Below are 21050 nucleotides of genomic sequence, written 5' to 3' on the forward strand. Positions count from 1 at the left end.
TTCTAGACTCTCCCCCCCCCCCATCCCAAGCTGTGCTGAAAGTACTTTGGAGGGGCTCTTGAGTAGATACTGCTGAGAAAATATTTGCAGAAAATTAAATTTCCTACCCAGTCTTAATAAAACTTAACAGTGACGTTCAATAAGCAGGACATGAAAAGCCTCACATGTTTAAATAGCTCAAAGAACTTCAATTAGGTGCCTGTGCACTTGTAAGTATTTGAACAGTGAGTTTTATGCAAGACCAAGAGGCTTCATAACTGCTCCTCTGTTCAAAAAAATGTACAGTGTCATTAGAGGCCAGTCCCAAAAGAGCAGGCAAAGAACAAGCAGGAGTGTACAAGAAACTGAAGACAGGTCCAACTATTTTAAGTACATGGAAGAGAGCACACCCATAGGTTCACGCATGGGTGTGCAGGCACACACTTTATTACAGCTAGTGTATGGTTAGTACACGATGCAAACCGAGAAACTCCTTCAGCTACCAATGAAGTTGGGTGGCACCATGTGGAGGTCTCCCTTAAGCTCACCTTCTAACATACAAATCTGTTACCAGTTTAAGAAGTTGCCATGAGAAATACATTATTTCCTTAACATACTTCCCAACTTACAACTCAATTCCACGAACCCAGCAGAAGACTGCTGAACGCTGGACATGACACTGCTTCACAGATCTTCACAGGCGGTTACAATCATCAAAATCCCTACCTCACATCAAAAGATGAAACCTTTAACCAGTCCACATTCGGTGCAGCAACAAACTTGCATACCAGTCAGCTCATTTATTTGCCATGATGTTGCAAGATACTGCCTTTATTAGCTTCATTTGTCTTTAGCGGCACTGGCGACGGAGGCAACTACAGCTGAGTTGCTGGAGCCCAGATAGGAGAAGGGAAAAAAAAGGGCTTTTGAAAAAGTATTATGTTATTCTGGCACTTGCAGACTGGTTTGTGTTTGTTTGTTTTGAAAAAGCCTTGCTTATTTGAAGCAAGTGAAGCTTTTAAAAAGCTAGCTGGCCCTTGGCAAATATTTTAGACCATTTCTCCACTTCAAAGACTGTTCATATCAGAGATTCTACAAAGTCCACAGCATGCTAAACTGACATAAATCCCTGACAGAAACAGAGCTTATATTTAACTTACAAGCAAAATTCATCTACCTGAATAATTAATATCCTTCAAATGAAGATTTCACTTAACTCTCTAGGTGTACATGATTAAGTCTATTACTGTTTGTTAATTTTCAGCACACCAGTAGAGTTGAGACGTGGAAACTTGGCACCAGTGAAGACTAAGAGCTTTGACACTGGCTTCAGCCAGGCAGGATTTTACCCTTGGTCACTCCATGCTGCTTCAGTTTATTTTTCCTTCTTTCCTTCAGCTCCTCTATTTTTCTCCCCCCTCCCCTTTTCCTTTTATATCTCTTCTGAAATACACTACAGCTCCAGTGAGTTCCCAGCCCTCAAACAACGTGTTCTCAAACTACACAGCCAAGAACACCAATACAAATGAAATCTCTGCTGCAGCTTCTACAGAGCTAAAGACCACTTAAATCATCTTGTCAGATATTAAGAGATGAAAAAAGAAAGGGGAAAAAAAAACTACAATAAAAGTGAGCCATCTTGTTTCCTTTAAGTGTGAAAAGGCTTTGAGAGTAAAGAAATACAAAGCAGCTAATGGTAATCAGTTACACAGAACCCCTCAATCCTGCATTCTGCTTCTAGGGAGTACCAAGAGTACAAGACCAAAGCATGACATCAGATCCACACGAAATTCTGTGCCTAATCTGCAAACCAGTTACCATGACTGCACATGCAAATTGGTCAGATAAAAGCCAGTCAGAGGAATAATTGGCTATTTGGAGGTACAAAATTACTAATCTATCACAGTCACCACATAAGTGTTTTTTTCCTCTGCTTCATAATTGCAACACTTAATTCTCCAAGTTCAACCTACTATTTTGGATGCGACATGGTACAGTAAGCACTGAAACAGAGTGGAAAGCAAGAGAACCCAGGCTCCATCCAGAGATCCACCACTACTCTGACAAGTCCAGACTTTCACCTCTGCCCATGAAGTCAAGGGACAACTTCTAAATGTGACTATTAAAGCCACACCTATTCCTACACACCTTTGTAGGGAACTGTCTCCTCTGAAGAAGCCTTAGCATTGAAAACCTCAGCAAGAGTTGCATTTCTGCTGTGAATCACTGATGACACTTGAAAGCCCAAATGTCACTGAGGACAGATACTCTTTCTTAACCAGAGTACCTTCAACAACTCATCTGCACCATCACTTTCCTGATGCTATTCAAGCATTGCTTTCTAAAAAGCATAGCTTTGCAGAACTCTTGAGTTTTCCTGACCAGCAAAACTTTAGCCCAAGTGTAAAAACCCATCATCATTTACAACTTACAATCAGCTTCACTCCACATCATCACAACTAATGCAGCATCAAAGCATTAGTGATTTCTCCTCTTATCCAGGAAGCCATGGAAATCAGTGACAAATTACTTTCCTTATTGGTAAGCACAAAGACTAACTAGTTTCAACTTGAATGTCACTTTTACCTATTAAGATACTAAGCATTTTCCTGCTGCAAGCATTGGTAATTCCCTTTTAATGCCTTCTTCATGGGATACAAAATTAGATCAACTAAGGCAGAACTGTAGAATAGAGGTGGCAAAGCAGAAGGAGCCTGTCTAAAATCTTGCACTCAACTGCTTGGGTTTCAAGGACGCCATACCAGCAAGCTTTCTATTAAACACTTCAATAAAGCAGGAAAGTTAAAGCCTTGAATATTCTCCCTTCTAGGCAGACAGCAAATGGATCAGTTGCTAGTAATTATTTGCTTTCCCTGTGCTCCAGGCATTCCCATCTGTGAAATGGGCCTCATATCTTCATTTATCTAGACAGCAAGCATCCTACACAGGAGTCAATATAGTACTGTCCTCTCCTTTCTTAACTTCTGAGCTTTGTAACAAAACACCATCCTCTCTTTGTACATTCAGTCCAAAAACACAAGTGCTTGACCTTGAAAACTACACAAGCAAACAAGCCTCCCACCTGCACAAAGCTGTACCTGCTTATACAGAACTAACAGCTGTAGGCAGAGTGTAACAGAATGTTTGTACATATGAAACTAGAGACAACGAAGGCAAGATAACCATCCTGTGTCTGAAACTACCTGACTGAGATTACCAAGGGAAGCTTGCGTGTTTCCCATAGCTAAGCTTCAAGTCCATCTTCTAGCTGGAGCTGTAAATTCAGAGTGTAACCACCTGCCCCTTCTCCTGCAAGAGGACTAGGCTCCAGACAGATTACTCCCATGTATTTCTGGCAGGTGCTTTCCCACCTTCTCTCTCCTTATGTCTCCTGAGGAATCCATATGTGCTGCTGGAGACGGGATTTGGCACACACACTCGGATATAAAAACTCTCTACCCAGATGTGCTAATCCCCTGTGGCAACCCACTTTGCCACACATGACCTCCAGTGGCATGATTTGACAAGGTCAGTGACTACTGTGCCACAGAGGTTACTGATGTTCACTCAAGTCTCCGATGCGCACACAAGAGGGTCCCTCCCCCTCTTTTAATGCAATTAAATGCTTTTTATTAAGAAATTTGTACAATTTACATGCCATTTTCTCATCCTCCCCACACAACCAGCCTCCACAAAAGCCATTCTCCTGGGCTGAAACACTGATCTTACCCTCCTCACGTTTTCTTCAATTCCTCAGTGGAATTCCAGCAGGAAAAAAAGACAGAGCTGCTTCTTGTCCCACTCCTTCCGTTTAATAAAGGAGAAGTCTGTACTGGATATACAGCACATGCACAGGACAGAAGCAGAAAGCAAGAATATAAGGCTAAAAAGTAGGAGTTCTTGTGTGAACTGAGCTAGGGATGCCATTTACGGACTGAACTACTGTTAACCTTCTGCCATCAAGAGGGTTAGCATCCACTTCAAGCACCCGACCAAGGACAAACAAAAGCTTGTCTCCTCTTCCTTCTTGTCACATTGAAACTAATCAGTGAAAACAAGGTAGAAACAGGGGGGTCATAGCATTAATTTGCAAGTGAGGTTTTATCTTTCCAAGTAATCCCTTCTACCCTCAGTCACTCCTCCTAGACCCTGTATGTGACATCATTCCAACTTCACAAGCTTAACTGACACCTAAGTCATTCCAGCACCATCATCATTTTACACCATTTCAGTGGACCCCCAACTGAGAAGATGATCTAAAACACAAAAAGAATACATAGCTATAAACTTGCTACAAAGGCTCAGGCTGTGTTTGCAGGGTTTCTTTAATCAATACACATCTGTTCCATGCCCTCCTCGTCCCTGTGCCAGAAGGGCATTTGCGTGGCTGTGCAGCGAGCCAGATCAGGGAACCAGGGAATTAGCTTTCCTGGCAGCGTAAATGCTAGTGCTGGCACAAGGGAGGTAATCAAGACAAGCAGCCAGGGCAGGAAAGGACCATCCCCTTCAGCAGAAACACGTACTTATGTCAGATTAAAGTGGTCACAGCCCCAGCTCGCTCTCTATTTCTGCAAGCCTGGGAATTACCCAGCAGCATGGAAGACCAAGTCGTTTAGCTTTGCAAAAGGGTGTCTTGTCTAAATACAAAGCTATTTTCACAGCTTGTTTCTTCTCTCACCAGCTTCTCCTCTCTTTAAATAATAATAAAGACAAGGTTTGAATAAAGGAGGGTGGACCTCATCAGTCACCATGTTCCTGTACTCGGGTACAGAGTGAAGGACAAGGTGCTGGGCTGCAAGGGGCTGAGGACAGCAGCTCTAGGCTCCTAAATGGAAGGGTGCTAACGTTTTCTCTGGCAAGGTAAACAAACCCTGCAGTACAAAGATTGAATGACTCCATGGAACAAAAGGGAAAATAAGGTCAAGCAAAAAAGGAAGGGAGGGGAAAAAAAAAAGAAAGGAATGAAACAAGAAGCAGCCAAGATGAGAGAGAGATGACAGATACAAACACACAGACTGAAACCCCCTAGAGCCTACTCACTAGCTCTGAAGCTGAGCACATGGAAAAAGAGAAGAATTTACTTCTTCCTCAGCTGGAATGTTTGCATAATTGTCACTTTCAATTTTACATAATTTCTTTTCCTACACATTTGTTTCGTGTCTGGGCCACCATGCATGAAATAAATCCCTGTATCACAGCACAGCCAGTCTGTGCTCCACGTGGGGCTAAGGAGATTGGGTTTCCCATTTATTCCTGTATTACATTCCAAGAAGGTGAGAACAATGCTTTATCAGACTTAAAATAATATGGAGCAAACAGATATCCACCCCAGCCAGGATGTGTTTGCCTAGGCAGATTTTTCTGAAATGACAGAGAGCAGTATATAAATCATAAGTGTTACTTAAGCACTAACTAGATACCATTTTCCCCCTTCCCACAGTGAATAGAGGACAAGCATCACACCAACAAATAACCCAACTTGTAGGTTTAAGGATGTTTCTTCCTCCACTCCCAACTAAAAAATAACATGCATTCACTTTGTGTATAGATGCAAACTTCTTCACATTTAGTGGTGATACTCAGGTGCCCTCTTAAAAAAGCTAAATTCTAAGCCCAGATACTGAAATCTGAACCCTGATTAGGTTTTAAAGACACACATTTTTAGATGCTGTTTATGAAAAACCTACATTAAGAGAAGTGGGTGCAAAGAATGAACTTTCAACATTAGAAGCAGCAGCAGCAGTCAGTAAATAGGCACCCAAAAACTCATTCAATATTTAAAAGTAGAGACAAACCATTTCGGTGACCATAATCTAAGGAGAGCAGATTACCATTTCTTTGTTCATGCTGAACAAAATAGAATACAAAAGGCTTAAATGCTATTAAACACTGATGATGTTTTTAAGGTTCATTCAGCTTTGAAGTTGAATTATTACAAGAACTAGGAAGTAAAAAAAAAAAAAATTCTGTACATAACTGCAAATGTTTTCTCTTTAAATTCAGCTGCCACCCAAATTCTGACCTTCTCAAAAGGTCCCTGCAGACCCCCAAAAAGGCATTTTGTTTTTTCTACCTTGGCAGCTGCTTGGGATATGTAGGCAATGGGATGTCGATTCACCAGCCAAGAAAACCTACAAGCTGATTTCTGATCCTCTCACCAGCATCAGGAAGACGTTGCAAGACCCCAGCACTTACTCCTTTTGAAAAGGCTTGATTGTCATGAAGACAAAAAGCCAGCTGATTTCCTTCCCCCCCTCCCCCACGCTTTTACCCTTCCAACCCTGCTTCCAGCAGCACGCTGGTGCAACTGCACTGCCACAAGCTGCCGCCCTCCCCAGAGCATCTCTCTGCCATGGGGCAACGGAGACACCCACACGCTGCTTACTGCTCCCGGCCATCAGAAAGGCCACTTTTGCACCACGATTAACCCCTTGCCAACCTCAAACATACGTGCAAGAATGCTGCAGTAAGATTTGTTAAAGAAGCTCCAATTTGTTCTCCCCCATGTCTGTGTTTCTACTGGCATGCTTTCTTCGTCTGGGTTTACACTTTAGGCACAGACACATTATTCCTACAGCATTCAGCAGAGACTGAGTGAAGAATCACATTTTGCTTATGTTCAGAACATCGCAAAGGTAGCACTAAGAAAAACACCAGTGACTTCATCTGCTAAACATTTATAAACAGGGAATGGGAATTTCAACACACACACACACAAGCACAAAAGGAGAGATACATAAAAGAACAAAAAGAATTCATCTGCTGCTCAAGACAAAAATCAACTTCCTCTCCTCAGTACTTACTCCTTTTTGCCCAGGCAAGCACAGTAAAAAGGTGAAAATTCACCCACTAGAAATAAGCCAAAAATCAGAACCACATCAAAATCAATCAAGAAATGCCCCAAATGAATGGAAGATTCACCCACTTGCACGAAACATGGACATGTTGAATACTGCCCATTTATTAAAGCCACCTCCAGTGCTGCCCACACCGCCACCATGGGAGACAGATGCTCACCTAACCTAAGCTGACACAGCCAGACCTCTCCCACTCCCAACCCCAAGGTAACACAGACCACCATCAGCCTCCTGATAGCTTTTGCTGCTTCTTTCCATTCACTCCAGATCTGGCATTTCCTGAAAATTTGTCTTAGCTTAAGTTTGAGACCAGTGTGTGAGCTGACTTGGTTTTAGTAACCCTGCATTACCTGTCTGCTTTCTACCACCACTGTGCACAAATGGGCAGTCTTTCAGTGCACAAACCTCTCACCTGTTTACAGAGGCCTGTAGTGATAGGAAAGGAACAATGGTGTGAAAGCAGAGAAGGGGAGATTTAATTTGGATGTTAGGAACAAGTTCTGCACCATGAGGGTAGTGGAACACTGAAACAGGTTGCTCAGGGAATTGAGGGCCAGCCATGGAGATATTCAAGGTCAGGCTCAACAAGGCTCTGAACAACCTAATCTAGTGGAGGATATCCCTGCTGGCTGCAGGGGGGCTGGACTGGATGACCTTTGGAGGTCTCTTCCAACCCAAACCATTCCACAATCTCCAAGCAACTCCAGTATGCAGTAGCAGGAAAATCTACCAACTGGTACACCTCCAAAAGAAAGGACCCATCTTTGTGGCAACACACATGAACCATTAAGTAAACCAAGTAACTTCATTTAAGTGCAATGTACTTAACACAGCTAAACACCAGCAGTTTACACCTCACCCTTTTTGGGGTCAAATTAACATCCTAACAGGTTGCACTGACTGTAGAAATAAGCTTATAGAGAAATGTCATTAAACTTGCCCGTTTGGGACACATCTTTAGGTAAAAGCTACAGTCAAGACATCCATCAGATGTGGTGTGGAAGTGCAAACAGCTGTTCAGCTACAGTCAGAGCTAACTGACCTTCAGGCAGAAACTCAGCAACTAGATGATGATGACATTCCTGGCCCTAGCATTTGTATTGGCAGTGGTAAAGAAAATCCACTGATACATTTTGACCAGGAAACCAGCAAATATCTCATCCAAGCAACATAACAGATTTCACTTATCAAGAGAATTTTAAGATCTCTAAAATCCAGCAGCATGGCTTGCCTTGAAGCTGCAGCACAAGAGCAGTAAGTGCCTATAGACCAGAAACTTCATAATCCCAGTGATGACAAGCTTGAGCTGCTCTTGGGTGAAGGGAAACCAGGCAATACACTTGAGAGATTTCACAACCCATTAATGTGTTTCTCAAGACACAACACGGCTGAAGCTAAGAAACCAAAGATGCTCTGTCTGAAAACAGCCTGAATAAATAGTGTGCTTTTAAAAGACTTCAGACATAACTCTTGGGAACTTACCAAGAAAACAAACTACATATAGTTGTTTATCTGAGGTAGCACCCAGGAGTTTACATTGGTTTCCATAGCCCCCATTACTGGAGTTCCTAACTTCTGTTTTGAAAAGGCATCTCCTACACTTGCCAAAACACAAGCTCATTTTCAAACGGAGGCAACTGGGTTTGATGTTAACATGAGGCTCAAGTCAATGCTCTATCCATCAGCTGCTAAAAGGATCGACTCTAGTTGCAAAAAGCCCAAAACTTGTAGAGATGATTTCATAATAAGGACGAGAAACCTTTCCTGATTGAGTCCTATGAGCATTTTTGCCTAGATGCAGATAGAGTTTTAATTTCTATGTCACATATCCTATGTGACTTAGTATCACCCAACCATGTGGAAGAAAGTCATGAGCTGTATGAAATCAAGTTACAGACCACGGTGCAGCCCAGAGGCTCTCATTTCTGTTTCATTGACCATCTTCCCAATACAAATAGCATCAGAGTGCCAGTAACAAAGTCATCACAAAATGATTCTCTCTACACAAGTTATGTTGACCCCACAGATGCAGCCACCTCCATGGCAATGGAAAGGATCTAAGAAAGTAGCTCAACCCCAAACTCACATCTAGTACCTGCAGGGACAGCCTGCAAACACAGAATCCCCACCAGCTCCCCTCACTGCCAAATACACACTGGGAGGCTGCCCGGGGAACGTTAATAGGGCTTGAACAGGGTTATCAGTTTGTTTGATGTAATCAACAACATTACCATGTGCACATTATAATGAACATACAGACATCTGCAGAGCTTGATGGATGAGCTGATAGCAGGCAAGTTACAGAATCCATCTGGTTGGAAAGCCATTGTCATTTTCAGCTAATAGGTTGTGTGTGTTTGTTGGTTTGGGTGGGGGTTTCTTGTTGTTAAATGCACCAAGTGATTTAGTTAAATCTGTGGGAAAAAAGGAGGTTTGTTGCCTGTCTGGCAAAAAATCTCGTGAGATGCAGGTCTGTTCTGCATCAGAAGAGTTTCTTAGTAAATGCATGAATGAGTGCTTCCACTAGAAGCAAGATTATAAATCCAAAGCATCAGTAAGGACTGATAAAGCCTAGGAGAACTTAAGAAACCCTTTATCTTGACTAAGAAAATGCAGAAAAGTAAAGTCTGGGAGGGTGGGGTGTAAACTACACTAACTTTATTTTTGCAATGGTACCCAGAACACAGCAGGCTCTGGGTGTGCCCAGGGCACTGAACCGATCCGTGCATCACAAGTAAAAGACACTTACACATGCACTTGTGAACCTGGAATAAGGTAAAGGAAACATGTCACAAGGGGTTCTCAGGAAAACTTCCACTTTGGCTGCAAGCTACCAAAGTGGCAAACAAGACCAGAAGACATTAGTGCAAGTATTTGCTTCCCATTACAACATCCAGCACACAGTCACAAGCTGCATCACAGTGTGCTGTACACACCCCCATGGAAAATTCATCCCTGGAAGCATCTGACCACGGATAAGCACTTCACTACCCCATAATACAGCAAAACACAGAATGCTTTCATGGCTCCCCAACACCAATGGCACGAGTAGCTCGCTCATCCAAGGCTGCTCCACCACCTCCTGCACAGTGTGCATTTCATGTTGCACACTGAAAGAGACAAGAAAGTTTTCTCGAGTTGGAGGGGTGAAAGGAGTTTCCTAAGCGACAAATTCAGCCTCCTGCTGGGTAACCAAGCAATGCCACCAGCAGCCAAAGTGACATAGGCAGTGATGAAAGAACTCGCCCAAAGCTCAGAGAGGAAACTTGCGGCAGCCAGAAAGAAAACCCCGTTATCTCAACTTCCGGACCCCTCTGCTAACCACCAGACCACAAAACACTTTTATTGTAGGATAGCATTACAACAAACAGCTATTTTCAGTTAGCATAAACCCCACTTTGCAGTCTTACTTTTGAAAATCCATTTCTCCTCCAACTCCAAAGGACTGCAAGCCAGCCCTGTGAAGCATCATAAACAATTTCTGCCTCCTTTGCATGCCCCAGTTTTATTAAGTAATCCCCATAAAAGCCATTACTGAGCTTTGGACTGAAAAATAACTAAGGGGAAAAAAAAAAAGCAGAGGAGACAGCAAATTCTGTGTATCTTCATTTGCATAAAGATTCCCTCCCCTTCTCTAAGGTTTTTGCCATGAGGTCTTTTATGTCTCTTTCAATAATCATATAATTATATGATTCCTAAAGTACATGCTGGCAACACTTCAGGGGATTTTAGTCATTACAGGTGACAAGACTTTTCTCTTGTGTCTAATGCTCACTAGGATTTCCTTCCACTTCATTCACAGATAAGATGAAGAAGTGAGGGACACCTTAAACCTTTTCCAGGCAGACTGTGGGGGAATCAGCTGCTTCCCTTCCCATTACGGACACAGGGAAGCAGGCAGAACTGAGCTGCAATGAATTCCAACCAGAACGAAGCAGTTTTTTCAACTAAACAGCCCATCGCTTTCCCCAGGCACCACCTCCAACTATTTTAATGGCTTGCACATTTTTCCTTCAGTTTTATGATCTGAAAGAAATGCCAAGGTTCCATCAAGAACCAAGAATGCTGTGTTTCCATTTCTTCCAGTGGTTGCAGGTTGTTAATAAGCTGTCAAAACACCATAGTTATTTTATGTCAGGTTTGACTGAATCCATAAACATCTCTTAGCTGTATACGATCTTGAGTCTTGCTCCCCCAAGTGCAAGTATGTGTTCTGGCTAAGTGGGATAAAGAGGCTGCACATCCTCCTCAACAGCATTGCAAGAGATGTTTATGAGCCACCAAAAAAAGTCAACAGCACTAATACATTTATCAGGTGATGCACTTGATGTCACTGGAAGGTTCCAGACATTTCTTCCCTTAAAATTCTTTGCCATTTTATCTCCTCTGTACAAATAAGAGCTATCAGGAAAGAAGCTGCAGCCTCACTAACCAACAGGAGGGGTTACAGAAGTGAGCTTGATGTCCCTCAGCCTGAAGAGCCAGAAGCCCTAAATTACCATTTCTTTTCCAATTTGGGCTGCCTGCTTCCTCCAAACCTAAGTGTCTCCTCGCTAAGTACAGCCTAGATCAGGAACATGTTAGCATTAGAGTTAATCAACCTATATTTATAACTGGGAAAAAAGGAAAAAACAACTAAACCAAGTTACAGTCATTTTTATGAAGCTAGAAAGAACATCTGTTGGGAAAGGAGATAACTTCACGTTCACACTACAGGCACAACTGCATTGCCTATTTATTTTCCTGACTGGCTCTCTATCAGAGCCTGTTCATGGAGAGCAAGGCAGGCTTTGGACACAGAAGATGAGCCCAAGCACAGCTCCCTTTGCCCTGCTGACAATGCCCAGCCATGCCCAGAATAGAACATTTGAGTTCAAATTGCCATGTTTGTGTGGCATAACTATAGATAGCCAGTACAAGATTAAAAAAAGCTTTGCTCTGTGCACAAAGGGAGAGACAGGAATGGTGCCATAAGCCCATGTTTTGCAGCCAGTAGCTCAGGGAAATCATTTTGATCCTTTCAATCCCCTTATCCATGCCAACCACTGACCTTGCAGATACAACTTTTGTTCAAATTTAGTCCTTTTTTGGCTTGAAGCAAGACAAGGCTAGAAAGGGAACGCTCTCCATTTGCCCCGGATCACGCAAGTGCTCTGTGCACAGCTGCCCTTGCGCTCCTTTTCACCAGATATTTCTGAACTTCGGATCCAGTCACTCAGTAGAAAATAACTAAACTACAAAAACTGACATGCACCTACTTACCAGCTCTTAGGGCTCCAAACAGCTGCTGGCCTGGTTGGGCTCGGGGTGGAAGAGCCCTGCAGCCAGCACGGCTCATACCTGCCCAGCTTTCACAATTGCTTGCACCAGAGGAACTGGACCGACAACTAAGTGCAGGTTTTGCCCAGGCAGCTTGGAAGCTGCTTAACCCTCTCCTCCATCTTAAACCTTTTTGATTAATAACACATAAAGACTAATTCTCCTTTCAGTATCTGAACAGTACACTTAATAGTTCATTAGTTTCAGAAAAGAAACTATTTTTCAGGGAGATGGAACAGGGCCAGCAAAACAATGCTCTGACTCTCTTCACCATGCGAGGAGCACAGCTGGAGTGGTCACAGCCCCCGTTGTGCTGAACACAGCAGAGCCAGAAGAAATTTAAACAGCAAGAGCCACTCCACCTACATAAAACTCTTTTATACCTTTACCATGATAAACTGGAGGCATTAAAGTGCAGTGAATTGGAAATTGTTCTCACTTACAGTTGGATGTTCACATACAGCTGATACCAAGATGCACATCCCACATACTGTATTTCAAATCTTTAATAATATATTGCATCAAGCAGGACACAGTGTTTCCATTCTGCTGATACTGCTCACTCTCAATACTTGCTGCAGCACCACAGACAAGCTACACTCTGTTTCCCACAGCCTGTATGACCAGGACAAAGACCAGGAGCTAAACCAGCTGCAGCAATAACCACATTTCGGTAGCACCTTCCCCAGTTGAGGTGAATACAGGTCTAGGATCTATTTATATGCAAGGGGAGCAGCCTGCAGTGGCTGTGCCTGGAGAATTCAACCCCTCACACCAAGAAACAGAAAGCATATCAAAAGGAAAAGAAAACGCTCCCCCAAACCTTTTTATCAGTGTAACTGTCTCCAGCCTGGGTACTGTATCTCTGTACCTATATGAATTTTTTAAGGAGGTACAGTTGTGAGACACATCAGCCCTACTGCACAGCAAGCAGGAATCTATCACAGAAACAAAGTGAACTATGCCAGGCTGATCTCATCCTACCTGGCTCCCCTCTTCACTGCTGTTTTCCAGAAAGTAACTCTGTGATTAGTCAGTCTCAATCCGTGAAATGATTGAGATAAATGATAAAAAGTGCACCTTGTTAGCATGCTGAGAGGACAGTGAAGTTCTCAGTTCTCACTAAGCAAGAAGTCACATGCACTGCTGCAACTAATCATTAATTTGGATCCAATATGAGATATTGAGTGAAGAAGAACACTAGCTACATTATGTCCCTTTTATAAAGAGAAAAAAAACCCAAACTTATCTGTCCAATGCAGATTGGTTTATATTTCTTAAATATGATACATTCAAGTTAGATTTTAATAACTTTTATTTCACTTCTGCATTTCCCTCTGGTGGTTTGTCCAAGTGACCTTTCAGTAAGCTTCATCTCATGTTTTACTCCAGGTTTCAGTCTGCTGTAAAAAAAGTTCAGCAGTTATGCTACAGGAAACTATTTTGGGAAAACTGGCAAGATATTAAGAGATCTTTCAAAAAACCCAGACAGGGTCAAGTGCAGTCTGAGCTAAAAATGAGATGTCAGGCAAGGACGAGGGTGACCCCAGAGCCTGGCTGGGATTTCTACGGCCACGTCTCAGGTGAGGAAGCCATCTGCTTTCTCTGATGCCACTGCAGCCATGTCAAAGGCACTAACGGTACCTGACCTGCCTGCAGGCATTGCCTTGGTCAAGGGCTGTATTCATCATGTACCTGGTGACTCTTGCTGTGCAGCTTGCTCTCCTGTACACAACAGCCAGTTCATCCCAGCAGGCTTAGCTGAGGATGTTGAGAAAAGAGCTGGACCCTTTCTCACCACCCGACCACGGTTCACAGGGAATCTAGCTCCCTCAGCTCCTGGCCCAACTGAGCAGATATTCCAGACTTTCCAGAGCTCACTCTTGTGTTTTAGCTCTGCATTAACCACCTCTTACTCTTTAACAACAAGAAAAATACCTTAAGTACTCACTTTGGACAAGATGCAAAAAATCAGCAGCCAGGAGAACAAATCGATGGAGACTAACAAGCCTTCGGGAAAACCAAAAGGCATTTAGAGCTAAAGGCACCATCCAGAAAATCATTAGCTTTCCTGAGGTTAAAAGCACTTTCTTAAAGGAATAACTGGCCAGCAGAAACACTGGCTCGATAGACCATCACTTGGCAGTTAGACAGAAGGGAAAAATACTTAAATATCTAGAAACTTGTCTGAAAGGGTAAGACCAACTATGAAAAAACTAAGCTGCCAAGCACATGTAGAGAGATATGGGAAGTCACATAACTAAAAATTAGCACAAAGCCTTTGGAACAGGAAGCTGCAGTTTAATACACTGGGTTTGTTATCAATGAGAGATCAGAGCAACAGTAACAGCACAGTGTACAACACACATGTGAAAACAGCCTTATCAAGATAACAGCTGAAGAACTCATGGATTCTGTCCAGAAGTCTACTATCAGCATCAGGCTTTCTAAACTCTGCTACCCTCAAGTGAAAGCAGCAGAGAAGGGACTATGATTTAGCACTGCCAGGCCTCTGGATGTGACCAAAAGTAAGAACGTGCTAAGTATTCATCTCCTTAGAGCCCGTGACCAGACGCAGCTAGGCCTCAACCCTGCTTGTAAGGGCATCACCACCACTTCAACATGACATGCACAAAGTCAAGGTCTGTCTCTTCCCAGCATGGGGATCTACTCCTGCACAACACATTGCTCCATGCACACTTGTGAGGGGATTCTCCGCGAGGTTCTATAAATAGGTCAAACACTCCTAAAATCCCACACATGCAGACACCAGGAAACTTTGAATTTCCACACAGCATTCCAAAGCTTTGCTGGAATCTGTAAAAATGATAAACAACAGCCAAAAAGAAAACACATCCCCTTGTCTTTCCAACTACTTTGGGAGAACAATTGCTCTCAAAGATCGTATTCATTAACATTCTGATGAAGTTCCCTTTTAGCGCCGTTTTTCATACTTGAAAGGAACAGCTATGATCAGAGAGAGCCCTCAACTACTGACTCACTCATTTAGATTCTCTCGCTCTGATTCACCAATCACCTTCAAGAATAATTAGCAGCTTCATCTGAACGTAATGAATATACACACATGCTCACACACATACCATTCATTTCAGAAGGCAGCAAGAAAACCCCCGTTTCTCAGCCTGCCAGCACTTCTGACCCCTGATATGGGAACCATCTCCTCGACAGCACCATCACCTGATGGTTTTCCACTAGCCACCCATCTTGCTGACCACCTCAAGGCACTAAGTTTCCAGGTTGTTAACTCCATGGTTGTGTTTGGTGTTTGGCTATCAGGGAAACAAAACAAAGCAGCACTACACACATCAACTGCCTGTATCCAGAGCTGGAGCCAGGTTTATACACAATTCAGAGGAAGGGAAAGGGGAAGGTTTAACTTCTCACACACAGAAAGAGGCTGCTGCTGGTTTGTCTGTGGGCTTCTATTTCCCATTTTTTCCTTCACTTAAAGCATATATATAACCAGCTGTCTTTATGTGTAGGATAGGGGATCGGTAAGTCAAGTCACAAGTTATCACCAGAACAAGACGCAGTATTTTCAGATGACAACTGCCAAAGGAAACATTGCCACAGGAGTTAAATCAAAATGCAGAATGCTTAAAATTCACACCTAAGAGCTAAAGGAGACTTCATACAGCCAGCTCTCACTATTATTCTTATCTGGTCATAAGCCTAGATCAAGATGAAGAAAGAATATGTATATGTATGTATGTGTTCTATAAAGCACCCTTTATTTACAGGAACACCAGTGGTGAGAAATTTCTTCATCGGGGAAGGGGAATTCACAGTATTTCAAGATTAAAAGGAATACAAACAAAAAAAAGCACCTTACCTCTTTCAAATGCTTCTGCCTAATCATCGAGAAATTTAATTTCCAAGGGGAAGCCCAAAGCTTAGTTGGCCTATCAAGCTTAACCACAGATCACTGTACTATCAAGTGACAAACAGCCTAGAATCCCACACAAAAGGACCACAATGAACTACCACATATACAATAAACTCTCCTTTTAGGATTAGAAATTAAATGAAACAGACTAACTCAGTACTGACCCTAGGCAACATACTCATTTTAAGCCTTTATTGCCCCTCTCAAGCACACAGGTTTCAATTCTTACTTATTTTCAGAACATCCTCAAAGCAGATTTAAAGTGCTCTTAAAAACAACTGCATGCTGAAATGCAAATCTCCAGAGCAGAAGGAAACCACCTGTTGCAGCAAAGTTCACTGGAGAAGGCAGCTCTACACCACACACAGCAACCTTGCCGGTCATTTACACAGGCATAAAGTGCCTTTTGCATCAGTAGTCCACTTCCTTTGCTGCTGCATCAAATCTGCCAAGTATCACCCATGGTCAAGGGCAGAGCTGCAGAGCAAAACTCTCACAATGCAGAGGACCTTCTCATTTTTAGGGTTTCTGGGATTTATAAAATGCAGGTGGGGCTCTCCAAAACCTCAAACACAACACACCTCCTAGTTCAGGACCTGAGAGGAAAAGGTGGATTCTTCTTGCACTCTTCCCTCCGAGGTGCCAGCCACCACCAGAGATGCTGAGGTGCACACTTTCTCTTTCTGCTGTATTTACCAGCATGCCATCAATTAACTTCAGGAAGTACTGAAGCATTTTGCAGGAGTTTGAAAGGTATGGTTTGGTAAAGACACATACACACACACACACACACATTTTAAAGTGAAACCAGAAATGCTTCCACAGACAGATATAGTTTGGGGTCGCAGGAGTTTAAGGTCACCTTCTACCCTGGTGTGCCCTACTATCAAGGTTATGGCTTGGCTGATTTGATAACAAGGCTTATCCCATTTGGAAAGCCCAGAGTTTTTCTCCATCAGCCCTGGAGGGACTGCACTATCATTTGAATTCTATTTCCTGATAATGTCCTCATCATGGTAGAAAACTTCTGCAGGAAGATGAATTTTACTTTTTTCACTGACAGCTCAGCAGAGACTCAGAGGTTTAATTGGACCTCTCTGCTGATGCATATTTGACTAAGAGCATGCCCAAGGAATAAAAAAGGAAGATATAGACAGGTCTGTGGCTTGTTTTAGGGGCACATGAAGGAGATTGCTCAGTCATTATCAATTCTTCATACCCAAAGTAGGTGGCTTTCCTGCTAGGACAACACCCAGAACCATGCTGCTGAAGGCCAAAGAACGGTCACAGCCAAGCTAACAGAAATCATCTCCCCACTCCACTACCTGCAGACATACTGCTGCTCAAAGACTAATGGGCTAAACATTACTCTTAAGTAGAAGACCAGGTTCCCCAAGCAAAGGTTTTGTTGTCCTGACACCAGTATGGACAACCAAGCATCCACTGGCACCTCTGTGGGAGCACAGGGACCATGTCTGGAACTTTGACACGCTGGTCCCATCACCAAAAAACTCCCACTAGCCAAGATGCTACCAGAGGCCTTCACAGCAGGATGGGTGGACTGGGGAGAAGCAAAGCCCACAAACAAAACCAGATTTCAAAGTCTGAGCCAAAGATTAACCTTAGAGATCCCAGGGCAAATCTGAGGTGGTCAGCAGCCTGCACAGACCCCTTGTCGCTGTCAGGTAGGCTCACTGACACAAAAGTGGCAGGAAGTCTGAAACAGGGAGAGCATCCCACAACTCTGCCTACAGTGTTACCACGGTGTGCCAAAGAAAGTGGGCAAAGGTACCAGGGTTGGTCCTATTCACTGGGAAATCAAGTTGCTACTTCCATCAAGTGAGTTGTGAAGAGAAAGCACCTAACTTCCTCCCCTCACACGCAAACAAAACAGAAATCAAAAGTCAGAGTCTTGGTTTGTCAATGCCCCTCTGAAAATATTAAATTTCCTGCTCTGCTTAACTTAGCTCAGACAAGGCAGGCAGTATTTGCTCAGCAAATATTGTTTGTAATAAGTTAGACAAGCAATATTTTTTGCCAGCCTATTAACACCAGAAAAATATGTACAGTCAACAAGAGATGAAGAATTTGTTCAATTACTTCAAAAATGGGAATTACAACCAAGGGATTATTATCCATTTAAACATCTCTTTTCCACAAAATGTCAAACACTAGCCATTTGCTAACAATCTCCGGAGACAGATAAAGTAACATTTTGGCAATGCAAACACAAACTCCCCGAACCGGGAACAGGAACGAGGTGTGGGGGGGGGAAGGAAAGAGAAAGGGACGGGGGTGAGGGGAGTTGCTGGGGGAAGCTCCATTCACAACAACACCGGACCATCCCAACACGCCAGGAATATTTTGCAGCCCTTCACCAGCCAATTAAAATCCCAAACAAACATTTGACTTGCCCTAAGTGATAGTTAACACCAGCCGGGGCCGGGGGAAGAAGGGGGGCTGGGGAAGGGGGAGAAAAAAAGAAGAGGGCTGGAGAAGGGGAGACGGCAAGTTGCCAGCGGGGCTGCGAGCACCCGGGTCGCCTCGCCACCCTCCTGACCGCAGCCTCGAGATCCCTCCGGGCTGACACCAGGATTAATGCACATTAATTGCTATTTGCAAAATTCAGCAGCCTGAAAGCGCCCTGCTTCCTTTTGCAATTCTCTTTTTTTTTTTTTCCCCTCCCCATTCGCCCTCCCCGCCCCAGCCCCGGCTCGGCAGGAGGGCAGAGCCCCCCCGGCTCTTACCTCCAGCGCTTCCAGGGTGTTGAAGCTGGCTATGGCGAAGCCATCGATCAGATCCTCTTCCTGGGAGCTGGACTCGCGGCGGCGGCGGCGCGGGGGCCGGGCGGCGCGGGCGGCGGGCGGCGGGCCCCGCGGGGCGGTGCAGTTCTGGCCGCCGTTCTCCTTGCCGGGGCTCGGCTCCTTCTCGGAGCCCGAGGAAGGGCTCTGGTTCCGCGGGTCGCGGGCCGCCGCCTCCCGCCGCCGCACGCGGTCCCGCTGCGACCTCGACCTCCGGCTCTGCCGGATTTTCCCATCCATTGCCGAAGGCGAAGCAAATTTTAAAATAATAATAACAAAAATAATGGAAAATTCTCTTAAAAAAGGGAGAGAGAAGGCCGGGAGCGTGGGGAGAGAAGGGGGTGGGGGCGGGGGGGGTGCAGAGCGGCGAGAGAAAAGTCGCCCCCCTCTAAGTCACCGCTTCCCCTCTACAAACCCCGGAGCCCTTCAAAATAAAAAATTACAATAATTTCTCTTAAAAAAAATAATAAAATTCAACAATAACAACAACAACAACAAATCCTCCTGTTCAGAGCCTCGGATCCAGGGCGATGATAATCCACAGAGCAAGGCTGGGTGGCGGTGGGGCGAGCGGCACACACACACACAAAAAATATTAAATCCACGGAATGACCTTGACAAATTTCCACCCCCCGCCCCCCCCCACCCCCCCAAAAAAGCAGAGACGGGAAGAGGAGGGGAGGGGAAAAAAAAAAAAGAAAAAAAAAAGAGATGGGGAGGGGGAAGATATCTGGATCAGGACGAGGACACCTCGGATTCACTCGGCGCGGAAGAGAGAGGCAGATCCAGGAGGCTCGACCCAGCTCGGGATAATCCAGGCGCGGCGCCCCCTCCCCGGGGGCAGCGCAGCTCCGGGGCCCCGCTCCGGCCGCCGCTCTCCGCGGTGGGGGGGCTGCCGCCGCCGCCGCGCTCGCCGCCCAACTTTCTTGCCGCGGAGCGAGCGAGACAATCCCTGGGCAGCCCCCGCCGCCGCCCGCTGCCGCCGCCGCCGCCGCCGCCGCCCGCCGCTGCCGCCGAGCCCTCCTCGCCGGGCGCCGCCGGCGGCTCGCAGCCCCCCGCCGGCGCGGCACGGCGCCCCCGCCGCCGCCGCCCGCTGCCGGATGGCGCTCGCCCGCCCGCCCCAGCCCGGCCGCCCGCGGCGCGGCGCAGCCCCGGCCCCCAGAAGCCGCTCAGTCGGCGCTGCCCGGATGCCGCCCCATTCTCCCCGAGCTGGGACGCGGCGCTAGCACCGCCCGGCCGGCCGCGCATGAGCAGGGCTGCCAGCTGCGCGTCATTCCCCGGCGCAGGCCCGGCCGTGCCCCCAGCCCCCCCTCTTCCTCCTCCTTCTCCTCCTCCTCGTTCCCGCCCCGCCGCCGCCGTGCGACCGCCTCCCCTGCCCCCCCTGCGCTTCTTCTCTCCTCAGCGGGGAGTGGGGGTAGGAGGGGGCGCCGCTGCCCGGGGGAGCCCCCGACGCCGAGAAAAGTTTCCCCCCTGGGCCAGCTCCTGCACCGCCTCCTGTCCGCGGCTCGGCCGCCCCCTGCACCGCTCTCGCCTCACGGGGCCTGATGAGCCCCCGGGAAATGGAGTCTGCACGCCCTTCAGTCCCGTGGGGCGGCGAGAGGGGCTGAGCGGGGTCGAGAGGCGAGGGGAGGGGACGGGGAGCGAGCTGAGGGGCGAGCTGGGGACAAGGGATGACCTGGGGACAAGCAGTGGGACCAGGGATGAGCTGTGAGGTTGGGGGTTAAATGTTGAACTGTGGGATGAACTGAGAGAGATTGGGGGTTAAAGGATGAGCTGGGAGCAAGGAACGAGATGAGGCATGAGTTGAGTGTTAAACAGTGAGCTGAGGGATAAGAAACAGGCTGAGGGATGAGTTGTGGGTTGAGAGCAGCCTGAGGGGACACTGGCAGAGCTGAGGGACGTGGAAAGAGCCGAGGGATGAGCCGGGAAACGATCTGAAGGTCAAGGAACAAGTTAGGGAACAAGCTGGTGATGAAGGTGTAGGGGCAAAGAATCTGGGCAAGCAGAGCTGTAGGTGGAACATGAAGCAGCACACGATGGGCCGAGGATGAAGGCCAGAGTCATGGAGATGAAGGCAGGAGACTCTCCTGTTCTTTACCCCGGGTTCCACATCCATCCATCTTGCTGAGGTTTCGCTCAGGCTTTGCAATGCAGCAGGAGGCTGGAGTTCCCTTCTCGTTTCCTTGC

The 21050-nt window shown here is 45.7% G+C and overlaps 1 protein-coding gene across 14 annotated transcripts in view; it reads right to left on the bottom strand.

Annotated features, from left to right (window-relative positions):
• Nucleotides 1–19782, bottom strand: part of FBRSL1 (fibrosin like 1) — a 585865-nt gene extending 566083 nt beyond the window's left edge. For 10 of the 14 annotated variants that reach the window (XM_064168212.1, XM_064168200.1, XM_064168211.1 and 7 more), the window contains exon 1: nt 18810–19781. In XM_064168212.1, the coding sequence (XP_064024282.1) occupies nt 18810–19103 (294 nt within the window). In that variant the 5' untranslated portion in view covers nt 19104–19781. Of the gene's footprint in view, nt 1–18809 lie in introns of all 14 variants that reach the window. The other 4 variants (XM_064168199.1, XM_064168206.1, XM_064168202.1 and 1 more) reach the window with 1 other exon arrangement.
• Nucleotides 19783–21050: the final 1268 nt, after the last annotated feature.

Source organism: Pogoniulus pusillus, chromosome 30, assembly GCF_015220805.1.
Source record: "Pogoniulus pusillus isolate bPogPus1 chromosome 30, bPogPus1.pri, whole genome shotgun sequence".
Lineage (NCBI taxonomy): Eukaryota > Metazoa > Chordata > Aves > Piciformes > Lybiidae > Pogoniulus > Pogoniulus pusillus.